Source organism: Drosophila suzukii, chromosome 3 (assembly GCF_043229965.1).
Source record: "Drosophila suzukii chromosome 3, CBGP_Dsuzu_IsoJpt1.0, whole genome shotgun sequence".
NCBI lineage: Eukaryota > Metazoa > Arthropoda > Insecta > Diptera > Drosophilidae > Drosophila > Drosophila suzukii.
In genome coordinates, this window is record NC_092082.1 from 69160027 (window position 1) to 69185960 (window position 25934).

At 38.1% G+C, this 25934-nt stretch overlaps 5 protein-coding genes and 1 long non-coding RNA gene across 7 annotated transcripts; 4 read left to right on the plus strand and 2 right to left on the minus strand.

Moving 5' to 3' along the window:
• On the minus strand, positions 1 to 21374 carry LOC108005061 (uncharacterized). Its single transcript, XM_017068203.4, has 3 exons — positions 20827 to 21374; positions 13330 to 13609; positions 1 to 1137 (listed from the first exon to the last, which is right to left on the minus strand). The coding sequence occupies exons 2-3, from the start codon at positions 13388 to 13390 to the stop codon at positions 992 to 994; spliced, it is 207 nt and encodes a 68-aa protein (XP_016923692.1). The 5' UTR covers positions 13391 to 13609; positions 20827 to 21374; the 3' UTR covers positions 1 to 991.
• Indy-2 (I'm not dead yet 2) lies at positions 5171 to 8380 on the plus strand. The gene is made up of 14 exons (XM_036816900.3): positions 5171 to 5327; positions 5392 to 5503; positions 5562 to 5678; positions 5739 to 5887; positions 5953 to 6067; positions 6122 to 6177; positions 6230 to 6355; positions 6413 to 6748; positions 6852 to 6946; positions 7003 to 7089; positions 7147 to 7340; positions 7724 to 7861; positions 7922 to 8268; positions 8319 to 8380. Exons 1-13 carry the CDS (start codon positions 5305 to 5307, stop codon positions 8060 to 8062), a joined length of 1689 nt encoding a protein of 562 aa, XP_036672795.3. The 5' UTR covers positions 5171 to 5304; the 3' UTR covers positions 8063 to 8268; positions 8319 to 8380.
• LOC118876763 (protein I'm not dead yet 2) lies at positions 8319 to 11035 on the plus strand (the record flags this gene model as incomplete). Its single annotated transcript, XM_036817356.3, has 11 exons — positions 8319 to 8402; positions 8462 to 8594; positions 8649 to 8765; positions 8957 to 9105; positions 9159 to 9273; positions 9519 to 9574; positions 9635 to 9760; positions 9823 to 10158; positions 10223 to 10404; positions 10574 to 10767; positions 10841 to 11035. Coding segments are annotated over exons 1-11 (1611 nt in total), but the record flags the coding sequence as incomplete, so codon positions are not given.
• LOC136117067 (uncharacterized) lies at positions 11039 to 12244 on the plus strand. Its single transcript, XR_010654284.2, has 3 exons — positions 11039 to 11208; positions 11269 to 11432; positions 11490 to 12244. It is a non-coding gene; the product is annotated as an uncharacterized lncRNA (long non-coding RNA).
• Positions 21375 to 21800: 426 nt separating the features above from the next.
• On the minus strand, positions 21801 to 25566 carry LOC108005030 (S-formylglutathione hydrolase). Of its 2 annotated transcripts, none has more exons than XM_017068165.4 (2): positions 25415 to 25566; positions 21801 to 22845 (listed from the first exon to the last, which is right to left on the minus strand). In XM_017068165.4, exons 1-2 carry the CDS (start codon positions 25541 to 25543, stop codon positions 21988 to 21990), a joined length of 987 nt encoding a protein of 328 aa, XP_016923654.3. In that variant the 5' UTR covers positions 25544 to 25566; the 3' UTR covers positions 21801 to 21987. The 2 variants fall into 2 exon arrangements, with proteins under 2 accessions (XP_016923654.3, XP_016923655.3); XM_017068166.4 differs by lacking the exon at positions 25415 to 25566 and adding an exon at positions 22914 to 23028.
• On the plus strand, positions 23545 to 24994 carry mdlc (RING finger protein mdlc). Its single transcript, XM_036817358.3, has 3 exons — positions 23545 to 23746; positions 23807 to 24527; positions 24600 to 24994. The coding sequence occupies exons 1-3, from the start codon at positions 23641 to 23643 to the stop codon at positions 24832 to 24834; spliced, it is 1062 nt and encodes a 353-aa protein (XP_036673253.3). The 5' UTR covers positions 23545 to 23640; the 3' UTR covers positions 24835 to 24994.
• Positions 25567 to 25934: the final 368 nt, after the last annotated feature.

Sequence of the window (25934 nt, forward strand, 5' to 3'; positions counted from 1 at the left end):
ATATTTTCATTTTTTACAAAAGGTTGTTGTTTTAAAAAATGATTGAAAACTATTTAATTTTTTTAAAGATTAAAATTTGGTTACTTTTTTACTATTTGCCTTAAATAAAGGTGAATCAAGTTAAATAAATATAAGCAAAAGTTTTAAGATCTCTGAATGACTGTTATCTGCGACCGGTTACAACAATTTCTCTCCGTGTACATATGCACAATGTTTCCAGCATTCAGTTTGGGGCAACAATATCGACACAGCGCACTTGCAAAAGTATCGCTTATATTTCTTTCGGCCCCATTATTCCGTGGTGTGAGGTTTCGGTTGGCTCTTTTTTATTATTCCTCCTCGGTTTGACAAACAAAAGGTTGCTGCATGGTGGAATTCGAGCGAATTGCATTTTAAATTGAAATGCCCGGGTGCGGCATAAAAACACGAATTTATGAAAGTCTTAAAAAGTCGGAATTGTCTGGAGCAGCGCACAAATAGTACAGACTTTAAAAAGCCAAAAGCTTACATATCCTTTGTGTTGATTATTTTTTTTTCCCCAACGACCAAGTCCAAGGAAAATACGAAATGGAGAAATTCAAACGCCTAATTGGCTGGACAAATGTCAAGTGCCAGGCGGCACCCACTGTGCACAGTGGGCAAACAATAGAGCCATGCTTCCTGGCACTTGAGAAAAACTGCAACTGTGGCAAAAAACCAACAAAGATGCCGGAGAACGTTTAAACAGCAGAAATTCCACTGCTTTCCGATTTGTGTACGTGTCTGGCGGGGATTTTGGGTTGGGGGTAAAAAGAGGAGCCTCTTGGTTGGCTGCAGCCACTCTGGGTTATTTTTGTTGGCCAACTAAATCGTCAACGTCAACATTGTCGCATACCGTGTTGACATTTAGCCTTGCAGTGCCACCGCTGCAAAGAAGAACAAAAACAGGACGAAAAGAACGGAAGTCCCATCCTTCGATATTCCGGAAAGGAGGGGGAAGAATTCAAACCCCTTAGGCATTGATATAGTACTCCCGCTTCTTCTGGCACTTCTCATACGCAATGTAGCACAGGGCGATGGTGATGAGCACCAGTATGGTAATCCCCATTATGATGCTGACCAGTATAATCTCATCGTTGATGCTCTTGTACGAGTGACCTGAAAAAGATAGCAAAAACAAGCGAAAGAAACAAGATTTAGAGGCCTCGCTAACAAATTACAGGCAATTATTCTTGTCAGGTGGGTTAAATGGGTGGCTTCCCTGCTGTTGTTTGCCAATCCACAATACGTATTTTTTTAAGGGCTCAGCACATGCATATTCAAACAATACGTAAAACAAAAAAAATTTAGCCGGACCATGACAAATGCAGTGTTGTAAAGAATAAATGATGGCCATATGCCAGAAGCAATCTGGATGACAACCCACGCACACACAACAGAGACATAAAAGCTTGCAATAAACAAAAATAATACGAAAATTGGATTTGCAATTCGCATTTTTACAACAGCAGATGTTCCAATATTTTACGATCTCCCCACACATGGCGTTGGATTATTAACGCAATTATCGGGGCAACAGTATGCAAAAAGCCTGCTTGGGATTAAGTTTTAAGCTTGATTTACATACAATTAAATTAAAGGTAAAAAAGCAGGCTTAACGATTTGCACAAATGGTAAGTGACAATCATATAAACAAAAGCTGCTTAAGTTTAATCAAAAAAAATACAAAATATTTACAAAAGTTTAAACTTAATATGGTGAACTTTACCATTTAAAATTTTTGTTTCTTATAAATACCTACTCTTCTACTCCCCAAAAACTGAAAGTTAAGATTAAATATCGGTTGTATTAAAAGTATAACAGAGGTAGTTTTTATATTAAAGTATAGATTCAAGACTAAATAATATAAAGCCTATGGATACCTAAAAAAATAAATTTCTATATTAAAATATATTATTTGGATTTATAGTATTATTTTTAAACTTATTATAAAATATATTATTATATTATTATATAAAATTTAATAACAATATTCGCTTTTCTCTGACTTTTCTATTCGGCGTAGTGCTTGAAATATAATCATTAAAAAATATCTTTAAACAGATAAACTAAAAACATGAAAATTTGTCTTATGAAATGAATCATAAATCCCCCTAGTTTAAATCTGACTTTTTGTATACTTTTTTATTTTAATCCTATTGTGGTTGTGTAATTTGCCATGCCATTAACTTTTAGAGGTTTGACTTAAATTATAGGCGAGTGCGGTATTTGCAAATATAAAGCATTCATTTAAAACGCGGTTGGTTTAATTTCAATTTGGCATAACCATAGCCATTTCCAAACTGCCAACTTTTAGCAAATAGGCGCTCATTGTTCGGGTCCATTTAGGCCAGATGTTTGCTTTATGGGTAATTTAACACATAATCGATGCCGAGCATTCACTCGCCTTCAGCGCTCGACACACATCAAACAAATTAAAATCGTGTTTACAGGCAGCCAAAGCGACGCCGCCAAGGATTTGTTAATTAGAAGGCTCGTATTACGGAGGCTCAAAGCCCAATGGGCCATGTCCCAAAAGCTGGGGTTCACCATAAATCTCATATTCGGGTTAATACACATTGTATGTGGTATATTATGCATATAAGTGCTTGTGCGCTCAATATGCTTAATGGTCGGCTTGGAGGCGTCGAGTGTTCTTCATGGTTCACAGTTCACGGTCACTTGGCCCACATAAATAGGCAATCATTTCGATTGTTTTCCCCTGGCTGAAAGCCTCACCTGCTGTGCAGGCCATAAAATTCCAAATGTATGCAGGAAATGTTGTGCAAATCGCTAGAAGATAAAACAAGATTTATGTGGAGATTTGTATTCCCAAAACAAGATATTTAAATGCCAAAATAAATAAAAAAGGCAAGCTGAAATATTTGTCAAGAGATTCTCGATTGCATTTTAATATCTAATTTCCGTTTTATATTCGTATTTTAATATATTATATCAGCTTGGTTGTTCTTAACGGATTTCTGTTTGGTTATTTTCTCGTCTTTAAGGACGAGGTGTGCCAATTTGGGGTAACCACATTTCTAATTAGTTTTGCAAATATTTCGCTTGGCTTGCGGCAATGGGAAAGTGAAAGTGCTGTCGACATATGGAACCCATTTTGAGCAGGAATATAGATGCAAAAGCTAGTAGACTTTATCATAAAAACCAATGACTTTATTTTAATTTCCACAAAAGTTGGGTTTATTTCAAAGCCCTAAGATTGCATAGTATAGCGAAAAACTAAAGTGTTAGAGGTTTGGCAAGATGGGAGTCATTTCCTAGGTCTTTAGGATGTTCCTTAATAAATTATTATTTTATTTTAGCATCCTTTTTGAGAAGAACTTAAAATGAAAGTATTTTTATTGACTCTTTATCTTAAGTTTTTAAGTTTAAATGCCATGTTTAACATTAAGAACGCATATTTCTAGCATTTATTATATTTTCCCAAACTATAAACATTCAGTGTATAACTTATATAAAAATATATATATATTAAAATCAAAGTTTTAATAGATTTCTAATTATTCCACAAAATCTCAAATAAACTCGGTATCCTTTTCAATTAGTTTAAGCAAACTGGCTCGTCTGTTTCTAATGAAATGGCTAATGGCATTTCCCAAGAGTTTCAGTGCCATAATATACCAATTAGGAGAACTTTCAACCGACAATTGTATCATTAGCCACTTTGGCTATTTTTCAAAAGTTTCCAGTGACATTCAAGTGCGGTCAAAGTTTTGCGGTGCCTTTGCTATAAATCACACTTCTTGTGAATTGTTCAGGCATTTATAAGTTTTATTTTAAGACCTCGAATCTGCGGTTGCAGAAAACATCAAAAGCGCAAGAAAAGTTTGCCGTATCAAAGAATAATTCACAGAGATGCCTATCCGGGAGGGCTGACAAGGTTCGGGGCTGTCAAAATGTAAGTTATGATAGCGTGAAATATGCAAAACGAATGCAGGGGACGAACGCCTCCGACTCAGCAAATTGAAAGACGTAATAGAGCCCATGGGCAAAAACTGGGCTAAACTGAGCGTGAATTATTAAGGTTCTCGACTGGATGGGCCCAACCGTCTTCGGGGCTCCAGCCAAGGACACATGTCCTGCTGCCAGCCGATATGTATGTATTATATTTCATTTATTGTTCTCTTTCCGACCAAAAATCTAGTCAATAAAGTCATTTGACAGATTATGTGAATAGACGGAGTACAAAAAACCCAAAGGCGAGGAGGAAAGCTAGGGTCTCTCATTCATCTAGCATTATGTAATATCCTCCGCCGAATGTGTAAGAGTGCGTTTGTGTGCGTCCTGTCTCTGACATCTTCGAAATGTTTTGTGGCCACAAGGATTTGGCCAACATTAAGGAATTTCATTTGGGCAAGATTGAAGCAGAACTTCCCAAACACTCCAACGAGGAAGCGACCGCCCGAAGTAAATGTTTAATCACACAGAGAAAAATGTCGAAAAATTTAAAGACACCTATCAAAAAAAATTCGATGAGATCAAACAAGATTACGCACGATGTATTAACATTTGACGAAAATTAATGATTATTAAAAAAAAAAACATGTTCTCTTTTTAAGTCGTAAATTTATAATCTTCATAAACTATACTTAATTTTAGGCAAACGTTTTCTTTTACTTGATAAGTTCGTCTTAAAAACAACCTAACTTAATTTTTATAAATGTGTTTTTCTCATTAAAAATTCAACGAATGATGGCAAAATCGCATTTAAAATTCTGACAAATGCAATGGAAACGAAAATCAATAGAAATTTGCCTGGATTTGGTTTGGAAGAGTTTTCGGCGACACTAATTGCTTTGATAAACAAAATAGAATCAAAAATCGCCTGGATTTGTTTGTAAGATTTTTCTGGGACACTAATTGAATCTAATGTTTACCCGAAATCAAACCGGATGTTGAACACCCCCGTAATTTCGGCTCTTATTTTCTCTGCGTGGCTTTCTATAATTTGAATATGACCTCCTCTGATTGTATAACTGTCCGGGTGCGAGAGGAAATTATCAATTAGATGACATCAAAGTGCGTTCAGATTTGAATTTCCCTTTTTCAAACAACACTGATTGCCGGCGACCCTTAACCAAGAGGTGTCCCCTAAAAGAGCAGCAAAGACACTTTCCTGGAAGCTTGAATAACTTAGTACTCCCTGTTCCTTAGATCCGATTATTAATGTACTCACTATTCCGCACACATAATACACATACCTAGTACGAAGAAAAACCAAATGTTAGCTAAGTAATCGCTTTGGTGGCCTGAAGACCCAACAAGATGGCAGAGCCAGAGGAACCACGGTTTGATTCGATGATATGGAAAGTAGCCCAAGGAACCGACTAATTTATAATACGATTCCCATAGGGAGGTTCGACTAGGTCGCTGCTGTAAGTACCACTGGCGAGGAAAGTTAGCTGTGATGATACCTATAATCACGTTGCCGATCCTTATTCTGGGTTTTGCGTACGACCAGGCTGTAAGTACGGGTTAAACCCTCTAGATATGGATCATATTATCTAGAACTGCTGTTTCAGGAGTACAAATGTCTGTACGTAATAGTCACCATGGCACTCCTGTGGATCACCGAAGCCCTGCCCATTTACGTTACTGCAATGTTGCCCATTGCCTTTTTACCACTTCTTGGTCTTGTTGTAAGTGAAGTATATCTTATTCTTTTATGATTATATATTTAAAGGAAACTGTATTTTTAGGAGACCGCAGCAGTGTGCAGACTGTACTTTACCGACACCATTGTCATGTTTCTGGGTGGTCTCATTATGGCCTTGGGAATAGAGTACTGTAATCTCCACACCAGAATTGCCCTGAGAGTTATACGGATTGTGGGTGGAAGTCCACGACGGTAGGCCTGTAACCACCTTATTATAACAGAACTTATTTTGCACATTTTTGAATCTGTTCTTGCAGTTTATTTGTGGGATTGATGAGTGTAAGCGTTTTCATGGGACTGTGGATATCGAACTCGGCCGGAACGGCCATGATGTGTCCCATAGTCAAGGCGGTAATCAATGAAATGGATGCCGTAAGTATATCGATTTCAAAATACCATCTAACCACCTCCTAAATCTATTTTTAGAACAATATATTTCCTGTATATATGACGCAAGAGGAAGAGCCAGTGGAGGAGGGGGAGTAAGTACACGTGATTTTTGGCATCTATAGTTGTTCTATAAACCTTCCACAGTCCACCGCATCCCTCCAAAATGTCGGTTGCCTTCTACGTGGGCGTGGCGTACGCCTCCACAATTGGCGGACTGGGAACTCTTATTGGCACGGGCACAAACCTGGTCTTTAAGGGAATCTACGATCAGTAAAATAATGTAAGTATGCTGAAAACAAAATGAAAATCGTTTTTTTTTTATTGCAGACGGTTCCCCACTTCCACGGAGGAGGTCACATTTGCCAACTTTATGTTCTACTCAATCCCCCTGCTGGTTATATGCAATATAACGCTGGTCATCATCGCACTGATGATAACCCACATGGGTTTGTTTCGACCAAACAGTAAAACTGGGCAGAGGATAAAGGAGGCGAATCTGAACAAGAAATTGTTAGAGGAAGTTTTGCGACAGCGGCATATTGCTTTGGGCCCAATGAGCTGTCACGAGATCCAAATTGCAACATTGTTTTGTCTAATGATCGTTCTCCTAATTACCCATAGACCCGGCTTCTTTCCGGGTTGGAGCGATTTGCTCAGCGCACAGTGAGTATTCGATTACAGAGGTATTTATGAAATGTTCTTATGAATAAGATAAACCCAAGTATACGTTTTAAACCGGCTGTTAAATTTCCCTTATCTATTTTAGGCCAGTAAGAAGTTCTGCTGGATTGATGTTTCTTATTATAATAATGTTTGCCCTGCCCACTGAATATACGTTCTTTAAGTACTGCTGCGGCAAAGGTGAGTTTCCTAAGTCTAAAAGCAATTCAAATCCTTTAAAACATCGCAAGTCACAGCTCCTTTTCCTGGTCAGCCATTAGATGCGTTATTAGCTTGGAAATTCGTACATGACAACATATCCTGGGGTCTATTGTTCCTGCTTGGTAAGGTTTTTAAGATCCCCAGGGCTCTTAAAGCAATGCCCTGATTTTTTATTTCAGGTGGGGGATTTGCCCTGGCCGAGGCCAGTAAACGAACTGGTGTGAATGTAATGATAGCAAGGGCCATGCAATTCCTCGTCGGAATGCCTAGTATTGCTGTGCAAGTAATCACGATTCTACTGTCCATGTTTTTCTCCGTCTTCAACTCCAACGTGGTCGTAGCGAACATTGTTTTACCCATTTTGAGCGAAATGGTAAGAAATATATATATTCATTGTTTATTTTTATGGTCACCCAATTGGAATCATACTAAGGTTATGTATCCAAAATATATTAAGGCTATAAGGTACTGCCAGTCGATCGGGAAGAGTATTTATAATTTTATTTTATACTTAAATAGCTTCTAGGATGTATGAAGTTCTTTAAATATACATACATTATTTAAGTTAAGCCGATGTTTTCTATGCAAAAAAGGGTATAGACCTTTGACATGTGGCGTTTCTATACTTGATTAGCGTACACAAAAAAAAATTCATTTTGGATAGATAGCTTTAAGACTATATATCGTAAAAAAGTCTACAAAATGTCTTTAATACAGCGTTAAAAACTTCGTAATAACATTAATTTCTTCATGCAGGCTCTCGTTGTAGAACTCCATCCTCTGATTCTGACTTTACCATCTTGTTTGGTAATCAGTATGTGCTACTTTTTACCAGTGAGCTCACCCCCAAACGCAATTGTTACGGGCTATGCTCATATCAAGACTAAACACTTGGTAAGTAAAGCACTTAAAGATAATCCAAAAATATCCAATTTAGAGAAAACTTTTTTTTAGGCCTGTTGCGGCGTCTTGCCCACCATTATCGGATTCCTTCTGATTCTTTTGAACACGAATACATGGGGAATGTTAATATTTCCTGCAGCGAGTACCTTTCCGGACTGGGCTAAGGAAATTAAGAACCAGAGCAATATTTAAAAGAACACTATTGGTCTCGTAACAATAATATTATTGTAGATATACGTTGTGTAAAATGCAAAACTGGATTGTAAAGTAAAGTATTAAAGGTATCACCTTTAGCTTATAAGAAGTGTAAGCGTAAAGGCATTAGAGAACTTTCTGGTAAATTGTATAACTAAGGTTTTTGCAAGATAAGCAAAGTTCCTTAAATCCAAAGATTATAGGTGAGGTTTACAATGAAAAGTATCATAGAATTGATTCAAACTTCTATCAGCGCAAGAGTGAGCCATGTGAAAATTGTTCTGTTGAATACAAGATAAAGAGTAATACTGTGTTAGAAGCCAGACAAAATGGCCGAGTAAGATTTTACAACTTCATTTTGTTAAAAAACAATTGACTTTTGATCTCGTATTGCAGTGCTGAGGATAGATTGGGAAGTGGTCAAGCATGTAAGCGCTGTTGCGGTTTCCATTGGAGGGGCAAGGCCACCATCATCATACCCCTCGTCACATTGCCACTCATGATTTACGGCTTAATGGAGGGTCAAAGAGTAAGTTAGGCAGACCACAATCCATGGTGGATAACTTCTTTCCCCCTCCCGCAGGCATGGATATGCATGTTCCTGGTGGCCAATATGGCACTCTTCTGGATAACGGAGGCCATCCCCCTGTATTTGACAGCTCTGTTTCCGATTGTTTTTCTGCCCCTGTTTGGGATTTTGGTAAGCTGGTGTTTGAGAAGATACAAACTGAGGTGGATTTTCTTAAACGAATAGCACTACAAAACTTTTACATCTTTTGATATGAGAAGTGGATTTCCTTATTATCAAGTTTTTTTTTTAAATTACAACATTTTTAAGAGTAATAATCTGTTTATCTATAAATGTGATCTTTCATATCTAACATTTCCTAGCCCTCGGATAAGGTATGCAGTTTTTACTTCAGCGACACTGTGGTTATGTTTCTTGGTGGATTGCTGATCGCTCTAGCTATTGAGTACAGCAACCTCCATCAGCGCATCGCACTCACCACCATTCTTATAGTGGGTTGCAGTCCTAGGCGGTAAGTCTCCTTCCATAAGTCGATATAAAACTAATATGGTTCCCTTTCGAAAGTTTGCACTTCGGTTTGGTCATGGTCACTTGCTTCATATCGCTTTGGATCTCGAACTCTGCGGCCACCGCCATGATGTGTCCCATAGTCAAAGCCGTTCTCAACGAAATGGAAGCGGTAAGGAACTTTTATTAATATGACTTAATCCTTATGTAATGGTGTGCTTGATGATTATATTCGGTCTTAAACCATGAATTCACAGAAAATTCGTTCTTGTATTTATTGGTCCTTCGAGCCGGAAAAACGTCTTCAAAGTTTTACCATTATATCATTAATTTTATGTGCCGTCAAGTTCCATTTGTAGAAAACTAAGCATATTAAATATTATTAAGCTTTTTGTTTGTTCTGATCTTTATTTTTAGCAAAATATGTTTGCCATTTATAAGACTCAGGAAGAAGAGCCAGTGGAGGAAGGCGAGTATGTGTCAAATGTTGGCTCTTAAAAAATCTTTTATAAACTATCCCCATTTTCTATTAGCCCTCCGCACCCATCCACCATCTCGATGGCTTTCTATTTTGGAATCGCATATGCCTCATCAATTGGTGGATGTGGAACCCTGATCGGAACGGGCACAAACTTGACCTACAAGGGACTATACGATACGTAAGGATCCGTGGTTGAGTTTGGTGATATTTCTAATGCCATACTATTTATAAAACCCATAGGCGCTTTCCGAACTCCGAGGAGAAGATTGACTTCCCCATCTTTATGGCCTACGCCATTCCATTTGTGGTGATCGTGCTGATCTTTCTCACGTACCTTTCGCTGCAAATTACCCACATGGGTCTCTTCAGACCCAAGAGCAAGATTGGTCAGGAGGTGAAGAAGGGCGCCGAGGGCAAGGACATTGTGAAGGCCGTGATCAAGGAGCGCAAAAAGGAGTTGGGATCAATGAGCTGTCATGAGATTCAAGTGGGCCTGCTCTTTATCCTTATGATTTTCCTGCTGTTTACCCGAAGACCAGGCTTCTTTCCCGGCTGGGCCGACTTTTTGAATGCTAAGTGAGTTTCCCTAGGTCTGTTGGGGAGTATCTAATAACTAATAAATTTATTTAATTCTTGGTAGAGCCATCGGCAGTGGTCCACCGGTATTTTTCTCGGTTCTGTTCCTCTTCGCTCTGCCTACTCAGTATACCTTCTTCAAGTACTGCTGCGGAAAGGCTCCGTTCCCAGGACAAACTATGGATGCCTGCCTCTCGTGGGTCTACTGCCACAAGTACACTCCCTTTGGATTGTGCTTTCTGTTGGGTAAGTCTTTCTGTCAACCATATATTCCCCACGAATATACATATCACATCACAATTCATATTATTCTTTACCTATTTATAAAACAATGGCTCACAATCTGAGAATTATCACTAAATCGAGAACCAGTAAAGCTGAAAGAAAGTATATTATTATAATATTTCCTTGGCAGGAGGTGGATTTGCTTTGGCCGAGGGCAGCCGGGTATGTGGAATGGCTAAAATGCTGGGCGAGTCCTTGGCATTCGCCGGTAACATGCATCATGTCCTAGTTGTAGCTATGTGTATTTTACTTTCACTATTTTGTACCGCCTTCGCTTCTAACGTGGCCATCTGCAACATTCTGATTCCCATATTTGCGGAAATGGTAAGTTTCTGACAGTCATCCCAAATGTTTATTCATTTTATTATTAATATTCTTGTATAAATTTACTGTTTAGGCCCTGGCGATCAAAGTGCATCCCATCACATTGACTTTTCCCGCTGCTCTGGCCTGCAGCCTGGCCTTTCATCTGCCTGTGAGCACTCCACCTAATGCAATTATATCCGGCTATACGGGTCTGAAAACAAAGTACATGGTTGTGGCCGGTATTTTGCCAACCTTTTGGTCCTTCTTCTGCCTGCTGTTCACTGGAACCGTTTGGACAATGGTGATCTATCCGGCGAGCACGGAGTTCCCCAAGTGGGCCAGTTAAATTAAGGGAAATAAGACAAATGCCCTGTGCAAATTGCGTGTATATAATCAAGAAATATATTATATTATTTAAAGCATTATGAGAAATATTATTATTTGGAGAGCAATTTTAAAGTAAGGAAAGACACATATACATTTTAAAACATTTTTCATAACTTTTACCTCTTCCCTTAGACGTATTTAAAAATATTATAATAGAATGCGTACCAAATTTCGAGTATCTCTTTATCAAATTTCGGACATTTCCAATAATTTTCCTGTCAAATCAAAATACTCGTACCTTTTGTGTTTCACTTTGACAGCAAAATTATTGGTGTGAATGCCCAGCCTTGCCAAATGTAAGTACATTTTTGGCTTCAATTTATTACATTTTTCCTTTAATAATTTGGTTTCAGTTCTAGGTGACAGCACAGACGTTGCTGCTTTATTGCCAGGCTTATTCAGCATTTCTTTTAATGACTAATAAATATTAAATGAACAATTTGCGGCAATAAAAACTACACTAAACTTGTTTGAAAGTACAAAAGCCTTCTCAATGGTTGAATTTCGGAACTTGGGATGGGCGGAAATCTAGCCTACGGGTGGGCGTTCAAGCTCACTTAGCAGAAAACAAAAACTTTATGCAAACACAGCAAAATGTCCTTCGGCTGGTTCTTCACCTGAACTCATTCACATTCGTAGCGCAATATAGCGAGATAAAATCAAGCCAAACATCATTACACAGAGCAACTGAATTATATTGCTTTCATGCGTGAATGATATGTGGGTGAGCCCAGCACCCGAGGAACCATTTATAGCACACAAATCCCCAGTCGACAGACGCATAAACAAATAATGTATGTACAAGCAGGAGAAAATTCCAATGCGAGTAGGTACTCATGTGTATAAGAAACGCACCGAAATAAATGTAATAAAAACCCTGACAAGCGGAATATACATACGTAATCAAGACACGAATAAAAACACGCTTTTCAACACTGATTACGGTGAGGCATGCGGCAGGACTTCATCAGCAGGACGTCAGGACGACGCCAACGGGGGGCCAACATAAGCCCGCCAAATGGGCGACAGTGCGGACAACGAGCCACCCGAACATCCGACACCCCAAAATGCCTGCTGGGATCGGAATGTACAGTGGTTAGGGCTGAAATAACAAGGCCTGTCATTTATTCATAAACCAGTAATAATGACAGATTTCAATAAACATAATTTTGTATTATTTGGACATTTACTTCAGCGCTGAAGCTGTCTGGCATGCTGACACGTGAATGGGAGTAATGAATTATTTATCGACGGATATTTTTTGATAATAGCTCTCAGATAATGTATTCTGCATTATTTAAAGCTTTTCAGCAGGGTATTATTATGAAGAGGGGCACACTGATGATAGGCAGAGTCCTTTAGTTTAATTGATAGGATTAATAATTAGAATAAATATTTATTTGCTTTTTCGAGTCATGATATAATTTTTTATCTGGTTATCTGTATTATTTATCAACAGATATTTTTTGATAATAGCTTTCAGAAAAAGTATTTTGCATTACTTAAAGCTTTTCAACAAGGTATTATCTAAATATTTTTAAGGGAACACTAATGATAGGCAGAGTCCTTTAATTTATATATTTTTAAGAATTTAGAATCAGGATAATTATATCATTGTTTTTTCGGTCTATATGATCAGGTTTTTTTAATTGGTTATCTGTTACCCATAATACTAAAATTAAAAAAATGATTTTATTTATTATTTTTTGTTTCTCTGCTGAGTTTATTTCTAGCAGAAACAAAATAAAGTTGATTATTTTTGCGAGTAAGATAATAAATGATCAAATCATTAACATTTACATTATGCATTAGTTATGCTATACACAAAAAAAGACAATAAATCATTGGCTGTTTTAGTTTTTTGTTGATTCATAATGTTGAATAAATGAATTTAAGATCTTTTTGGCCAACAAAAATAATAAAAGGTTTCCATGACTATCATGACACCCATAAAATTAACAATAAATCAGTCGCTTTATGTAGAAAAAATGAGTGGGCATATGAATAAGAATGGTTTCTTGTTGCTTTTATAAAATAAAATAGAATTATAACCAAAATAATCCTACGAAACGGTGAGTATATAATCATATTAACAAAGCGTGAAATGTGACCGACACAAATCCCTTATTAAGGTCTAAGTCTTATCGTGGTTTCTCCGTCAATGTCATTATATTTTTACCCTTATCCACTCACCACTGTAATAATTGTTGTCCGAGTAACCGTATTTGCCGGCTGTCCTGCCCCCGCCGGCCATCTTTATAGATTGCTTTGTATCCTTGGCTCGTGTTGATACTTCCTGCTGCCCTAAGCCGATGTTGTTCTTGTTAGTTAGTTGTTAGGACTTGGGATGCCACTTCGGTACCATAAAGCACTCAAAGCTGTACGGTCTGCTGATCGGCTTTTGGTTGTGCTACAGTTCCTTATTTTGCTGCTGCTTCTGATGCTGCTTCTTATGATGCTTCCGGAAAAACAACTGAGGGAGAAAAGCGGAAAGGAATGCAAATAAAATCTCTGAGTAAATCCAGCCCAACAAATTGTTAATGACTCTGTCAGAAGCATAATCAGCTTGGGTATAAAACAGAAATCAGGAAGCCCACACACACAAGTAGGCAACGCATGCCGAAGGCATAGGGAAACCGGATATGATAATGTGTTACAAAGTGTTCCGGCTTTTGCAAAAATCTAAATAAGATAAAACATGTTGGATAAGAAAGAAATTAATATGTTCTTATGTAAAAAATAAAAAAAAATTAAAAATGTATTTATTAAAATGACTAAACCTTAATGGTAGCTTCAAAGATTTGTAAAACATTTTCAGTTTACATTTTCTCACAGTAACAAAAATCATAAAACCTACAAATTTTAAATATCATTCATATTTATAACTAGGAATTTTTAATAGGACTCAAGAGAATGTATTTAATAATTAAAGACAAACATTAAGCACAGGCCATGTTTCTAATTGACACTTTCCCACAGCAACGTAAATCACAATACCTAATAAAATTGATACACAATACCAAATGTGTTAAAAAAAATAAAATTTATAACCAGCAAATTTAAATAAGACTCATGAAAAAGTATAAATTTAACAAGAACATTTAGACTTTAGTGCCATTAATAATTAAAACTAACGTTAGGTGCAGGCCAAGATTTTAATTGACACTTTCCCACAGCAACGTTAATTACTATACCTAATAAATTTGATATATAATACCAAATATGTTTAACCATTTGAAATTATATAAGAATCACAAAAACATAGAAATTCAAAAGGAATATTTAGACTTCAGAGCCATTAATAATTAAAAACCAACATTAGGCGCAGGCCAAGTTTTTAATTGACACTTTCGCGCAGCAACGAACCACATATTTTTAAATTAAATCAAAATATGGAGGCATTCGGATATGCAAAATAAATCTGCTTTCTTCGTGCGGCTCCAATGGAATTCTTTTCTGGGAACACGCTAGCTCAGCCACTCGTCACATTACGTATACGCAACGTCAGCATGTTTTAATTACAGAAAACACCCAAACAGGAGAGCTCGCCTCGTCTGGTCGTGTAATTATGCATATAATTAATATGCAAGTACTTATTTAATATTAACCAAATTGCTGCCACTTGGAGCGTGTCGCCGGCGGCAACAGCAGTGGCAACCATCGAGAGTTCTGCTCCCATGGCAACAATAAATTGTGTTCAATTTGTGTAATTAGTGTAAGAAGCTCAGGCAGCCAAAGGTGAATGGTCCCGAGTGTGAGTGTGTGTGCAATTGTGTGTTAGGGAGGCGGGGCCAATTTACACACATAAATTGTTTCCCAGCTTAGAGAAAGCAATTTGGAAATTGCATGCCCAGGGATCACAGGGGGGGAGGTGAAAGGTGGGGGGCCAGAGGCTTTGCGGTGTGTTTATGCCTGATGCATTTCCGTAGTTAGTCTGCTCCATTTACTGTGCCGGCGGCTTCCGGTGGGAACGTGGGACCACCGGAACAACGGGGCGGATTTGGCCAAATGAGCTCGGCGATTTGCCATGCCAAGTGAGCACATTGCAATTTGCTGACGATAAATTCCCAGTTAAAATCAGAGCTTAGCGCAAATGGGTTCTCCTTTGCGGGGTATGCAAAATGTGGCTCTAACTTAATTAAAACTTAACGAAAGCTGTTCGAACCAAGTGGCACAACCGTGTTATTGGATAGTTTAAAAGACTGTTAGGATGGAACAAATGGTATTGTGTTAATAAAGTGAGAACAAATGAACTTATAAAATGTACATTAAGAAAGAAAAAGTTAACTTACTACAAATATAATCTGCTTTGAAAGGTCTTATGTTATTTATACATTTAACATTTTTGCATGTTTAAAGATCGTTAGAATGAACTAAGTTAATAAAATAGTTTTATATCCTTTTGTGTTATTAAGCTTTTATAAAACATTATAAAATTTTAAGTCACAAGACATTATTATCATTTATTCCCTTATTTATCGCGCAATCGCATATACTTTAAAAGTCGCTAGGATAATAAAGTGTACACATCCATAACTCAATAAAATAAATTCTAAAATAATTATGTTTACGTTTTTTAGGTAAAGTTTAATATAATTTAATTTAAAGTCGCCAAAAAGTTAACTTTTCATTCTATTATACCCATATTTATCACGCAATCATACATACTTTAAAATACGATAGGATAATTAAGTGTACATATCTTAAATTTAATAAAAAAAATCTAAAATAATTATGCTTAGTGTTGTTATTATTAAGCTAAGATTTAATATTAGCTAATTAAAAGTCGCCAAATAGTTAACTTTACGAATTAATCCCATATTTATCACGCTACCATACTACCATTTGAACAATCGCTACAATAAATAAGTGAGATAAAAGTGAGTTTCAATTAATTTCGTAAACTATAAATTAATTTGTGAAACCCCATCTGATACACTCAGGGTTCCACTACGAACTTATCCCATAAAACATCATCAATCAAGGCAACTTTGGTCGACTGGCTAAATAGCTGGGAAAGTTTGAACTCGCAGTCCAACTCCTGGGGCAGCTAATCTGTGTTCCATATCACATCACTCACTTAGGAACAATCTATTTACGGCTGAGCTATTAGATTCCGCCAATCGACACGAACTTTTGTCTGGCAAACTTTTATGTTGAGCACTTCTCCGTGGCCTAATACAATTTAGCGACCCCCACGCACAACAATATGTTGTAGCCGTCAAGTTATTCAAATTAAAATACGCATCCTTTTGCATCTTCCATCTTCATTCGGGGGCATCCAATTTGATTATGAGCAAAAGTTTTCACTGGATCAGTTTTAAAAATTTCTTGCACGTACTGCGTGAAAACTCAATTACACGATGAAAGAGCAATTCCTCTTACGAACCGGAAACGGGGGGATACTGCACCTCCTCTTCCGAAAGGTGGCAAACAAATAATAATAGAAGTTTTTCCGCTCTGCTGTTTGTGTGTTTTGTATTTTCTACTGCGATGTTGTCCCACACTAAGAAACTAAGAGGTATAAACCTAGATTATCTGTGGATTTAACTGTTAGGTCCAAACTGTTATCATTCTGATACTTAAGACTGTTTTTTATTGTAAAATAAACTAAATTCCTTAATATTTTTACAAGTCTAATAAAATGATTGTTTAAAAATTGAAATATTAATCTAGTTATCATTGTAAATTATAAATTTTGAACAGTATTTATTCTTAACTTATCAAATAAACAAATTGACAGAAAATCTCTTCTTGATTCTAAAATGTATGATGTACGACTACTTTTATTTAACTGAAAAAATGAGCTTTGTATCAATGTAATATGAAAAAAAGGTTTTGAAATCATAAGGATAGTCATAAAAATGTTTAAAAATATCCTAATACTAAAATATATACCAATATTAATAAATACCCCTTACTGTTTTAAGAGAACAAACTCTGTTAACATACGCTTTTAGGTATTATGTATATTGCAGGTGAAAATAAGATCTATTTAAATTCGGGATTATTATTACTTATAAACCGTGTGCCATTTCTCTCAGTGATTAAATTCCTTGCCCTTTTGTTCCTTTTGTTTAATGTCTGTTTTTCCTTAAGTGTAGTTGCAGCTGTTGGGACACAAGCCAAAGGAGGAAGACCGCAATCTAAGTGAGAACATATGTTGGACAGCAGATACACACCAGCGCATAAGAAATAATAGGAGGGCGATAAGGGAAAATTGAGGCGAGATGGGATGGGCAGGACGATGAGGATGAAGATGAGGATAGGAGTTCGGAGGCTGTCCAGAGTGATGTCTTCCATTCGGGGTCCCAATAGGTTCCGTTTTTGGCTCTGACCTCCAGTAAAGCCAAGTGATGACCGAAATAGCACTAAAATTGTCGCCTCTGTTTCTCTGCATTCAGTCAGGCTTTGTCTGTCTGTGTGTGTTTTTAGTGGTGTGCGTATGTTTATGGTGGCGTTTCTGACTGAGTGTGTATGTGTGTTGACGGTTTTGGATGGTATCCTGTGTTTATGTGTGTGTGAGTGGAGTACGCCACATCCTGTTTCCTGGGCATGGCGTGTGCGCACGAGTGCCATTGTCTAAATTATTTGGATGGCGTACATTTTCCGTTGAATTTGCGTGCCCTGCACCGAGGACCTGTCCATGGATCCTGCTTCTCGCCGAGCTCTTCTCGGAGAACTCCCTGATGGCTTCTGATGGGGCACTCGACGGCCCAAAAACAATACATCAATTTGTAGGTATACACGTGGCCCGGGCGTTTGTCATGGCAAGTGATTCCTCATGATTGGCCTAATTGTCAGTCAGGTCAGAAGCACCCACACCCCTACTATCATGAATGGAAAACCGATTCGATCTTTCCATTTTCCCTTCCCACATGAAGTACTTAGTCACATATTTACACAGAGTGTGTGGCTCTGGGATGGACACTTTAAAGGTAGATTCAATTCTTTCATGTAAGTTTAACTAATCTATCTTGGATTTTTTAAATATAATATAATAATAAATATAATATTTATTAAAGTTTTAAAGAACAACATATAACATTATAGGTAGACTCCAAAAATAAAAGCTAATAGTTATTAAAGGAAAATTAAAAAAGACAGCAAAGAATTTTGTTTGCCAATTTGTTGACATAAACTCATACAAGCTTTTGTGTGAAAATTGTTTTTAATTCTTTTGACTTACTTATTCATATTATTCATCACAAAATGCACAATCATTTCAAAAACTAAGCCGCTTATTAGGATGTGACAGAAACATTTTAGAGCTTAGCAAGAAACTGAATTTAATAAAATGTGTCAACACTGCGTATACGTGATAAACGTATATCTAAGGTCCACCCCAACACGCACATGCTATGTGGGTTGGTTCCAGGTACAATATGTACATAGAGTTAATTGATGTGCTAATGGATGCTTTATTTTAGAATGGCTCTTATATATATTTTGTCGAAGCCATTTAATTGGAATAAGGTAGCAAACACTTTTAACTTGGCTTCAATACACCCTTAAAAGTTGCGTTAAAAAACCGTATAGTGTTATTTTTAACTTAAAATTTTTGTATGACTTTAGTATAACTATATCGCAACTTTGAAGCCTTCAAAAAAAGTAAGTTTCTCATGGAACTACACAACTTTGACAAATAAACAGATATAATTCTTCAAATAGATACATTGTAGACTTCGAGTTTTGCAAACAAATGACAGCGTTCCCTTTTCGCTTTTCTTAAATTGAATTTTATTGATTTTCCGTTCACTTTATTGGAATTTTCCCTCGCAACGTCTTGCCAAACAAATCTGTTTTTCCCCTTCAACTGCACAGGTAAACACTTTGATTTACCTATCGCATTTGGCCACCTCAGTACACAATATTTTGATCCTCAAGGGATTTGGAATGATGGTCGAACAGGCTTACCTGTAATTAGACTGGGGAAAACTTTCCGACCACGATGTTTATTAATTGCACATGTGCGGGCCACAAACTTGAGCCAACACGCCTTTAACCAAACTTCCCAGCATCTGCTCTTCAAACTGCAGGGAAGTGAAAAGAAAATCGACGCTATATCTTAGCCGGCTTTTGCTGTGGCTTTCCTTGAAAAATATCAAGTCGTTTGAGTGCCTTGAGCACCGGTAAGCACTATATAAATGGAAATATTGCACAAGTCGGTTGCATTTTATATAGTGCTCCACTTTGAGCGAGAACTTGTCTGCATAAATTGAGCTGAGGATACGCTAATAAAAGATTTAACTAGAAAACGATTAATGGTTAAAAGCTGTTCTGTGTTAGCACAATACGTGGTGTTTTCTCAAGTTTATAATGGTCGGAAAAATTGTGAAATATAGGTTTTTAATGCAAATTTTTAAGAGCAAAGCCATCGTGAACAGTCTGTTTTTTATGGCCGTTTTATGCCAACTTTAAAGTGCGTTTTTATTAGAAAAGTTAAAGTTTTAATACGCCAGGAAACAGTTATTAAAGTCCCAATATTAATGTATATTCTTAAATGAAATGCACATCCTGATGGAGAATTGATTTGTGCGGTAGAAATTTATAATTCCAGGCAAGTCACGTATATAATTTTCACGAATGTTCTATTCTGTTTTATATTTTAAATGTCAATCAAGAAACGTGTCATATCCATGTGTATGAATACATCTAAAACTCTGTTAATGTACATATAATAAACGTTAGGCAAATAACTTGTTATTATTGAAAGCTATTTTATGGTAACACGATGATTAAGTTGCACGAGTTCATATTTTTATGGTCATTTAAAATATGAAATATGGTTCTTTAATGCAAATATTTCATGGGGGAATTCAACGCGTGCAAGATTTTATTTATAGTCTTGATTACAGAACTTTAAATGCGTGTAAGATTTAATTTTTATTTCTTGCAAAGTAATTATCGGAATTTTACATCTATCCTTAGGTGTTCCTTTTTTATCTTAGCTTTATAAATTTAACAAAGAACTCTCGTTTGCGAAGAACCTAATTGGCTTTGCCTGAACATTTTGACGTTTGATGTACCAAAGAAGTCTGGAAAATTCTTTGTAATCGCCTAGCAGTCAAGAAAGAAACCTTTTCGTAACTGCCAAGAACATTTTTGAAACCTCTTTTGAAATATCAAGTTCATGACTGTTTGACATTGAAACCCCACCAACCGAAAGTACAACAAATTGTTTAAGATTTTAACAAGGCTTTGTATAAGAAACCAAACCGATTTTTACAGCATAATAATGCCGAATATTTAAACATGAAATAAAAGACAATTTATAATGAGTTGAAAAACAATCTAAAGAAGACCCGAAAGGACTTTTCCAAAGTCTCATTTGATAACAAAACCATAAAATTCAATAGCTAAATCATAATATGCAAATGATGGCCAGCAATAACAAGGCTTAAATACTTTAAATAAGTTTAAAGCCCAGGACCCGTGGAGGAATCGACAAACTTGATGGATGGTGAGTGGGAGGCAGAGCGTGAACTTGACTCTGAACTGTGAAAAATAGAGTGCTGATGGAAGTGTAAAAATGCCAGCATGCAGTAAAACGACGGTCATAAAACAGTTGGCCATAAAAATAAGTAAAAGTGGTTCCAATTCCGAACACACCTGGGTGGTTGACAGACTGCCAAGATCTATCGCGGTCTATAATTGATTTATATTGGCCATATGGCTGGGGAGGCTTACCATCAGCCTTTGTTGTCTGCCAACTGCCATTAAATGGCTAATTAAGATTTCAGTCCGCTGGCAGTGGTCCAGCAGTCTGCCGCAAATCTCACGCCTTTTCAAATCCCTTTTTTTGGAGCCCTTTTTGCCCGACCCTTTGGTATATAAGATGTCCGGCCAGCGGGCGACACAAAAGCGCGCGAAATTACACAAACAGACGGGGGAACCAAAAAACCGGACTATCTCGCGCACACACGCAGTCACGTAAATACGGAGTGGCCGTCTCCAATTGGTCCGAGTAAATATGGCGCCAAACGAGTCGAGGATGTCGCCTTTTGGAGCCTCCGTTCGTTTCGGTTCCCTCTGTGGCACTAGCACTTCTGTCCCATCTGACGGCGTTTGTTCTACTGATGAATGAACCCAGCGAAGGATGCCAGGATGCGGAAAGTTCCCAGCATGCCGTGGACCAACAGCCGGAGAGCTTTTACTACGATGCGAGCTTTTACCCTAACCATTAGTCCGGGCTGAAGATAATATCCTGTGCAATTCAACGAATTGGCGATACCTACTACTTATTTTTTAGCATATCCCAGCTGGATCCGACAACTTTATGAAATAGCACTTATAAAAGAAAACATAAAATTAATAGAAAAAAGAATAACCTAATCAAGATGTGGAATTTTTCTGATAAAGGTTCTGATAGGTTTTATATACAAAATTCCATTGGATCGATCCGAAAATAATCAGGAAAATTTATAAAAATTCGTTTTTTGAAAATGTACACATACACCCATGATACACTTATTTCTCATCTTTTTTTTTAACAAAAATCTATTCAGCAAATTTTTGTATAAGCAGGATTCTTTTCTTTTATAAATAAAATAAAAAATTTTGTATAATCTTAAAGAAATAAATGGGAAAATTAAAATGTGTAAGCCTTAAATTCTTGTAATCATTGATAAACCTTAGAAGAATACTATATGATACCTACGATACCTGTTTATACGTATTTTATTTTCAAGACCAAGGATATACATAACACGAAATATTTCTCTACGAAATACACATTTCAAAAACACCGAGATGTTTGGTTTATTTACTTGCGATTTATCTCTAAACTAGAGTGTTAGTACAATACAAACCGCTGGAAAAGAACAAGCAGAAGCGCCATCAAGGATACATTCAGGCTGTGAGCAGGGCGGCGTGGTAGGCGATGTGATCTGCGACGAAGGTGGCGATGTAGAAGTAGCTGTGGTCGTAGCCCTCGCGCTGCTTGAAGATGGTCTGAATGTGGTCGTTGCCATCGGCGGCGGCCAGAAGGTTCTCCGGAAGCAGCTGCTTGCCGGCCAGGAAGTTGTCCGATACACCTTGGTCGATGAAGAGTTCCTGCGGCGTACTCTCGTACTGCGAAACCAAATGCGTTGCATCCCACAAGGCCCAATCAGCCTTATTGGGTCCCAGATAACCTGCGAGGGCCTTCTGGCCCCACGGACACTCGGTGGGATTGGCTATCGGGGCAAAGGCCGAAACCGACTGGTACAATCCGGGATTCTTGAGAGCGCAGATCAGGGCTCCATGGCCGCCCATGCTGTGGCCAAAGATTCCCCGCTTGCCGGGAACCACGGGCAGATTGGCATTGACCACATCCACCAGCTCCTGGGTCACATAGCTGTACATCTTGTAGTGCTTGGACCACGGCTCCTGCTTGGCATCCACATAGAAACCAGCGCCGCTGCCAAAGTCGTAGGCGTCATCCTGCCCAGCAATCTCCACGCCCCTGGGCGAAGTGTCTGGATTGACGACGATCAGATTGTGACGGGCGGCGTGCTGCTGGAAGCCGCTTTTCTGGATGAAGTTCTCGTGGCTGCAGGTCAGTCCGCTGAGGAAGAAGAGCACCGGGCACGGTTTGCCCTCCAGAGCGGCCGGCGGCAGGAAGACGCCAAAGGTCATGTCGCAATCCAAAGTGCCGGACCGGTGGCGATACACGCGCTGCTCGCCCTCGAAGCACTTGGAGCTGGATACCTGTTCGAGCGTCATGTTCTACGGGATGAAAATTATGAGCGATTAGCAAATAAGACAGGAATTTTTAATAAAACTATTAAATTTACGTGTTTCTGTTTCTAAAAATAAACGATAATAAAAAGAGTGACCGTTCACGGAGCGCCAAAAAAAACCTAGATAGGTGGAGCTTTAAAAACAATTTTTGATCTATCGATAGTATGTAGTCATAAGGTTTTTTATGCCAAAACTATTTAAATTCTGATTTATGGATTTTTGAGACCAGCAAGAAAAATGGTAACTGATGGACCACTCCCAGGACTAAACTATTTGTTTATTTATTTGCTTAAAATTATAGAAAAGTTTCCAAAACTAAGATTAACATATGGTTGTATTATTTTAAGAAAGTAAACTTAGTTAAACAATTTTTTTTCTTAGATTTTTTACCCTTATAATTGTTTATTTATTTTCTGATGTTGGGTACTTAAGGTAGTCTTTGGCTTTCCGATTTGTAAAGAAATTGTTGCTTGTCTTGTGTATTACTGAGCGTGGCTATAGCATGTGTTCGTAAGGTATTTAAATAATTTAGTTTTATTGACTCTGGGAAATCATAGATTTTAGACCATAAACACTTCGTTATTTTTAAATCCACCCGCCAAATAGTATTTCAGTGTGCCCGCACACTTTACAAAAATACTTACATTAACACCGATTGTTATAAAACTACCATCTCTAGTTCCTTGACTAGAAGAAGAAGCAGATCCAATTGGCGAAATAGATTGTTTATTGTTTTTAACTTAATTTAATAGAAAAGTACACCTCCTTTAAAGCCGGAGAATGTCGGAAGAGGCGGCTAGCACCTCGGCTTTTGGATTTAAGAAGCGGAATATCAAAAAGGGAGCCGGCATTCGCCGCAAAAAGGAAAGCAGCAGCAACGAGTCAGGTGAGCTAACATATTTTACCGCCAAAAAGGAATATTGGTTAATAATTCGACATATTCAAGCGAAAAGCAGTGATGAGGAGGCCCAAGGGAAAGCCAGTGCTCTAGTGCGGGCAGATAACCGCAGAAAGCGCACGAATCCTAACTTCCAAAGCACCAAAACACTGAACAAGGCAAAGCGTCAGGCTGGAGCACCTGAAGAAGAAGCAACATCCTCCGACGATGATAAACTGGGCATCGCCTACAAGTCCAAGCGCGAGGCTCTACCCAGTGGCCCGCAGGATCAGGGAGCCACGTCCATCAACGAAATGGACACGGAACTGGATCGCGATGCCCAGGCAATCCACGCGCGAGCCCTAAAAATTAACGAGGAACTGGAGGGCAAGGCGGACGATAAGATCTACAGAGGAATCAACAACTATGCGCAGTACTACAAAAAGCAGGACACGGCGGCAGGCAATGCCAGCTCTGGAATGGTGCGAAGTGGGCCCATTAGGGCACCCGCTCATCTCAGAGCCACTGTGAGGTGGGATTACCAGCCGGATATTTGCAAGGATTACAAGGAGACGGGATACTGCGGCTTTGGCGACAGCTGCAAGTTTCTGCACGATCGCAGTGACTACAAGGCAGGTTGGCAAATGGAAATGGATCACGAGAGTCAACGGAGGGGAGATGCCGATTCCGATGGCGATGATGGCAAGTACGAGATCCACTCGGACGAGGAGTCGCTGCCTTTCAAGTGCCATATCTGCCGCCAAAGTTTCGTCAATCCCGTGGTGACGAAGTGAGTAGGAAGAGTATAAATTATTCTTAAATATCTTTAATTTACTGACAAATACCCTTACTTTCCTCGCAGGTGCAAACACTATTTCTGTGAAAAGTGCGCCCTGGCCCAGTACAAAAAGTCACAACGTTGCATCATCTGCTCCCAGCAAACAAATGGCATTTTCAATCCCGCCAAGGAGCTTATAGCTCGTCTCAAAACGAATCCAATGGAAAACTCTGATAGCGATGAGGAGGAACTCGGAGCAAGGGAGGAAAATGCCGGGGCGGAGGAGGCTCAAGAGATTTCCTCCGACGATAGTGATTAAACTTAATTAAAATGAAGTGAACAGTTCTAAGCTTGAATGCGTTAAACAGTTCGCCATGGGGCGATAATGTGGTTACGCAAAGGAGTTTCGTGAGTTCAGGTGGTAAGAATATTATTAAAACAATGATTATTAAATGTTTTTTACATATTTTAAATGAAAATGTTTTCTACTAAACGGTGGGCATCGTTTGAAATTTCCAATACATTAATTTTATCCAGAGATCTTTATCGATATTTGCATAAATATCGAGTACCAAGATGATAATTATCGATACGGAAACGGATATGCCTGTGTCCTTTGATTTTACGTGTAGAAGGTATAAAAGGGTTTTGAAAACCCTATAGCATAACCTTCGTTTTTACATGTAAAATGTATTTCAAGGTACATATACGCTGAAGATAGATGGCGTTTTAAAATGACCATTTAATAGAATCTTATCCATAGTTTATTGTTGGACATACCAAACATAATAATATCAAACTAAAATTATGCCTTATATAATTTTATTGATGTTAGATGTTAGCAAAGACTAATCCAAATGCTCTTTCATGGCTTTCCGTGCTTAAATATAAACCCTTACCTCGGTCATGATGTGTCCAAAACTGAGTACTCCGCTGACTCGCTTGGGGAGATTTTTGAACGCGGTTATGGAAAATGCGAAGGAACTTCTACCACTCACGCTGGGCAGACGCGCCAAATATCTTCCCATACCAAGTGGCTAGCGGCCACTAGAAATATTGCGCCAGTGTTTATGAGAGTGAAATAACTTGGGGATTTCGATCGAGTACGGGTTGACGTTTGGAATGATCCAAGGCCAACTCTGACCTTTCCTGCAAGACCCATCATGGGTGAAACAATCAAACGAACACAAAATTGAACCGGGGAGAGCAAGTAAAACTATCGTCTCCCTGGACCGGCGAAAGTCAAGCGCAATTTTATATCCATAATTCAATTGCCAAAACTTTCATTTCCGGTTTCCTTCGCATCAGCAAGCACGGGCACAAAAGAAAGTATGGAAAGATTGAGAGTAGAATGGGAACACAGGCATAGAGGGGGGCAAACTTGTACATAAGGGAATTCGTTTGACTTTGGCCCGCTAA

Excerpts from the sequence above, each read along its gene's own strand:
- Indy-2 (XM_036816900.3), top strand. The coding sequence starts at position 5,305 with ATGGCAGAGCCAGAGGAACCACG. Across the intron at positions 5,328-5,391 it reads GCAGAGCCAGAGGAACCACG|GGAGGTTCGACTAGGTCGCT; the intron begins GTTTGATTCGAT and ends CGATTCCCATAG. Across the intron at positions 5,504-5,561 it reads GTTTTGCGTACGACCAGGCT|GAGTACAAATGTCTGTACGT; the intron begins GTAAGTACGGGT and ends CTGCTGTTTCAG.
- LOC108005061 (XM_017068203.4), bottom strand. The coding sequence starts at position 13,390 with ATGGCCGGCGGGGGCAGGACAGCCGGCAAATACGGTTACTCGGACAAC. Across the intron at positions 1,138-13,329 it reads GGACAACAATTATTACAGTG|GTCACTCGTACAAGAGCATC; the intron begins GTGAGTGGATAA and ends TATCTTTTTCAG.
- mdlc (XM_036817358.3), top strand. The coding sequence starts at position 23,641 with ATGTCGGAAGAGGCGGCTAGCACCTCGGCTTTTGGATTTAAGAAGCGG. Across the intron at positions 23,747-23,806 it reads AAGCAGCAGCAACGAGTCAG|CGAAAAGCAGTGATGAGGAG; the intron begins GTGAGCTAACAT and ends GACATATTCAAG. Across the intron at positions 24,528-24,599 it reads GTCAATCCCGTGGTGACGAA|GTGCAAACACTATTTCTGTG; the intron begins GTGAGTAGGAAG and ends CTTTCCTCGCAG.
- LOC108005030 (XM_017068165.4), bottom strand. The coding sequence starts at position 25,543 with ATGGGAAGATATTTGGCGCGTCTGCCCAGCGTGAGTGGTAGAAGTTCC. Across the intron at positions 22,846-25,414 it reads TTGGACACATCATGACCGAG|AACATGACGCTCGAACAGGT; the intron begins GTAAGGGTTTAT and ends TTCATCCCGTAG.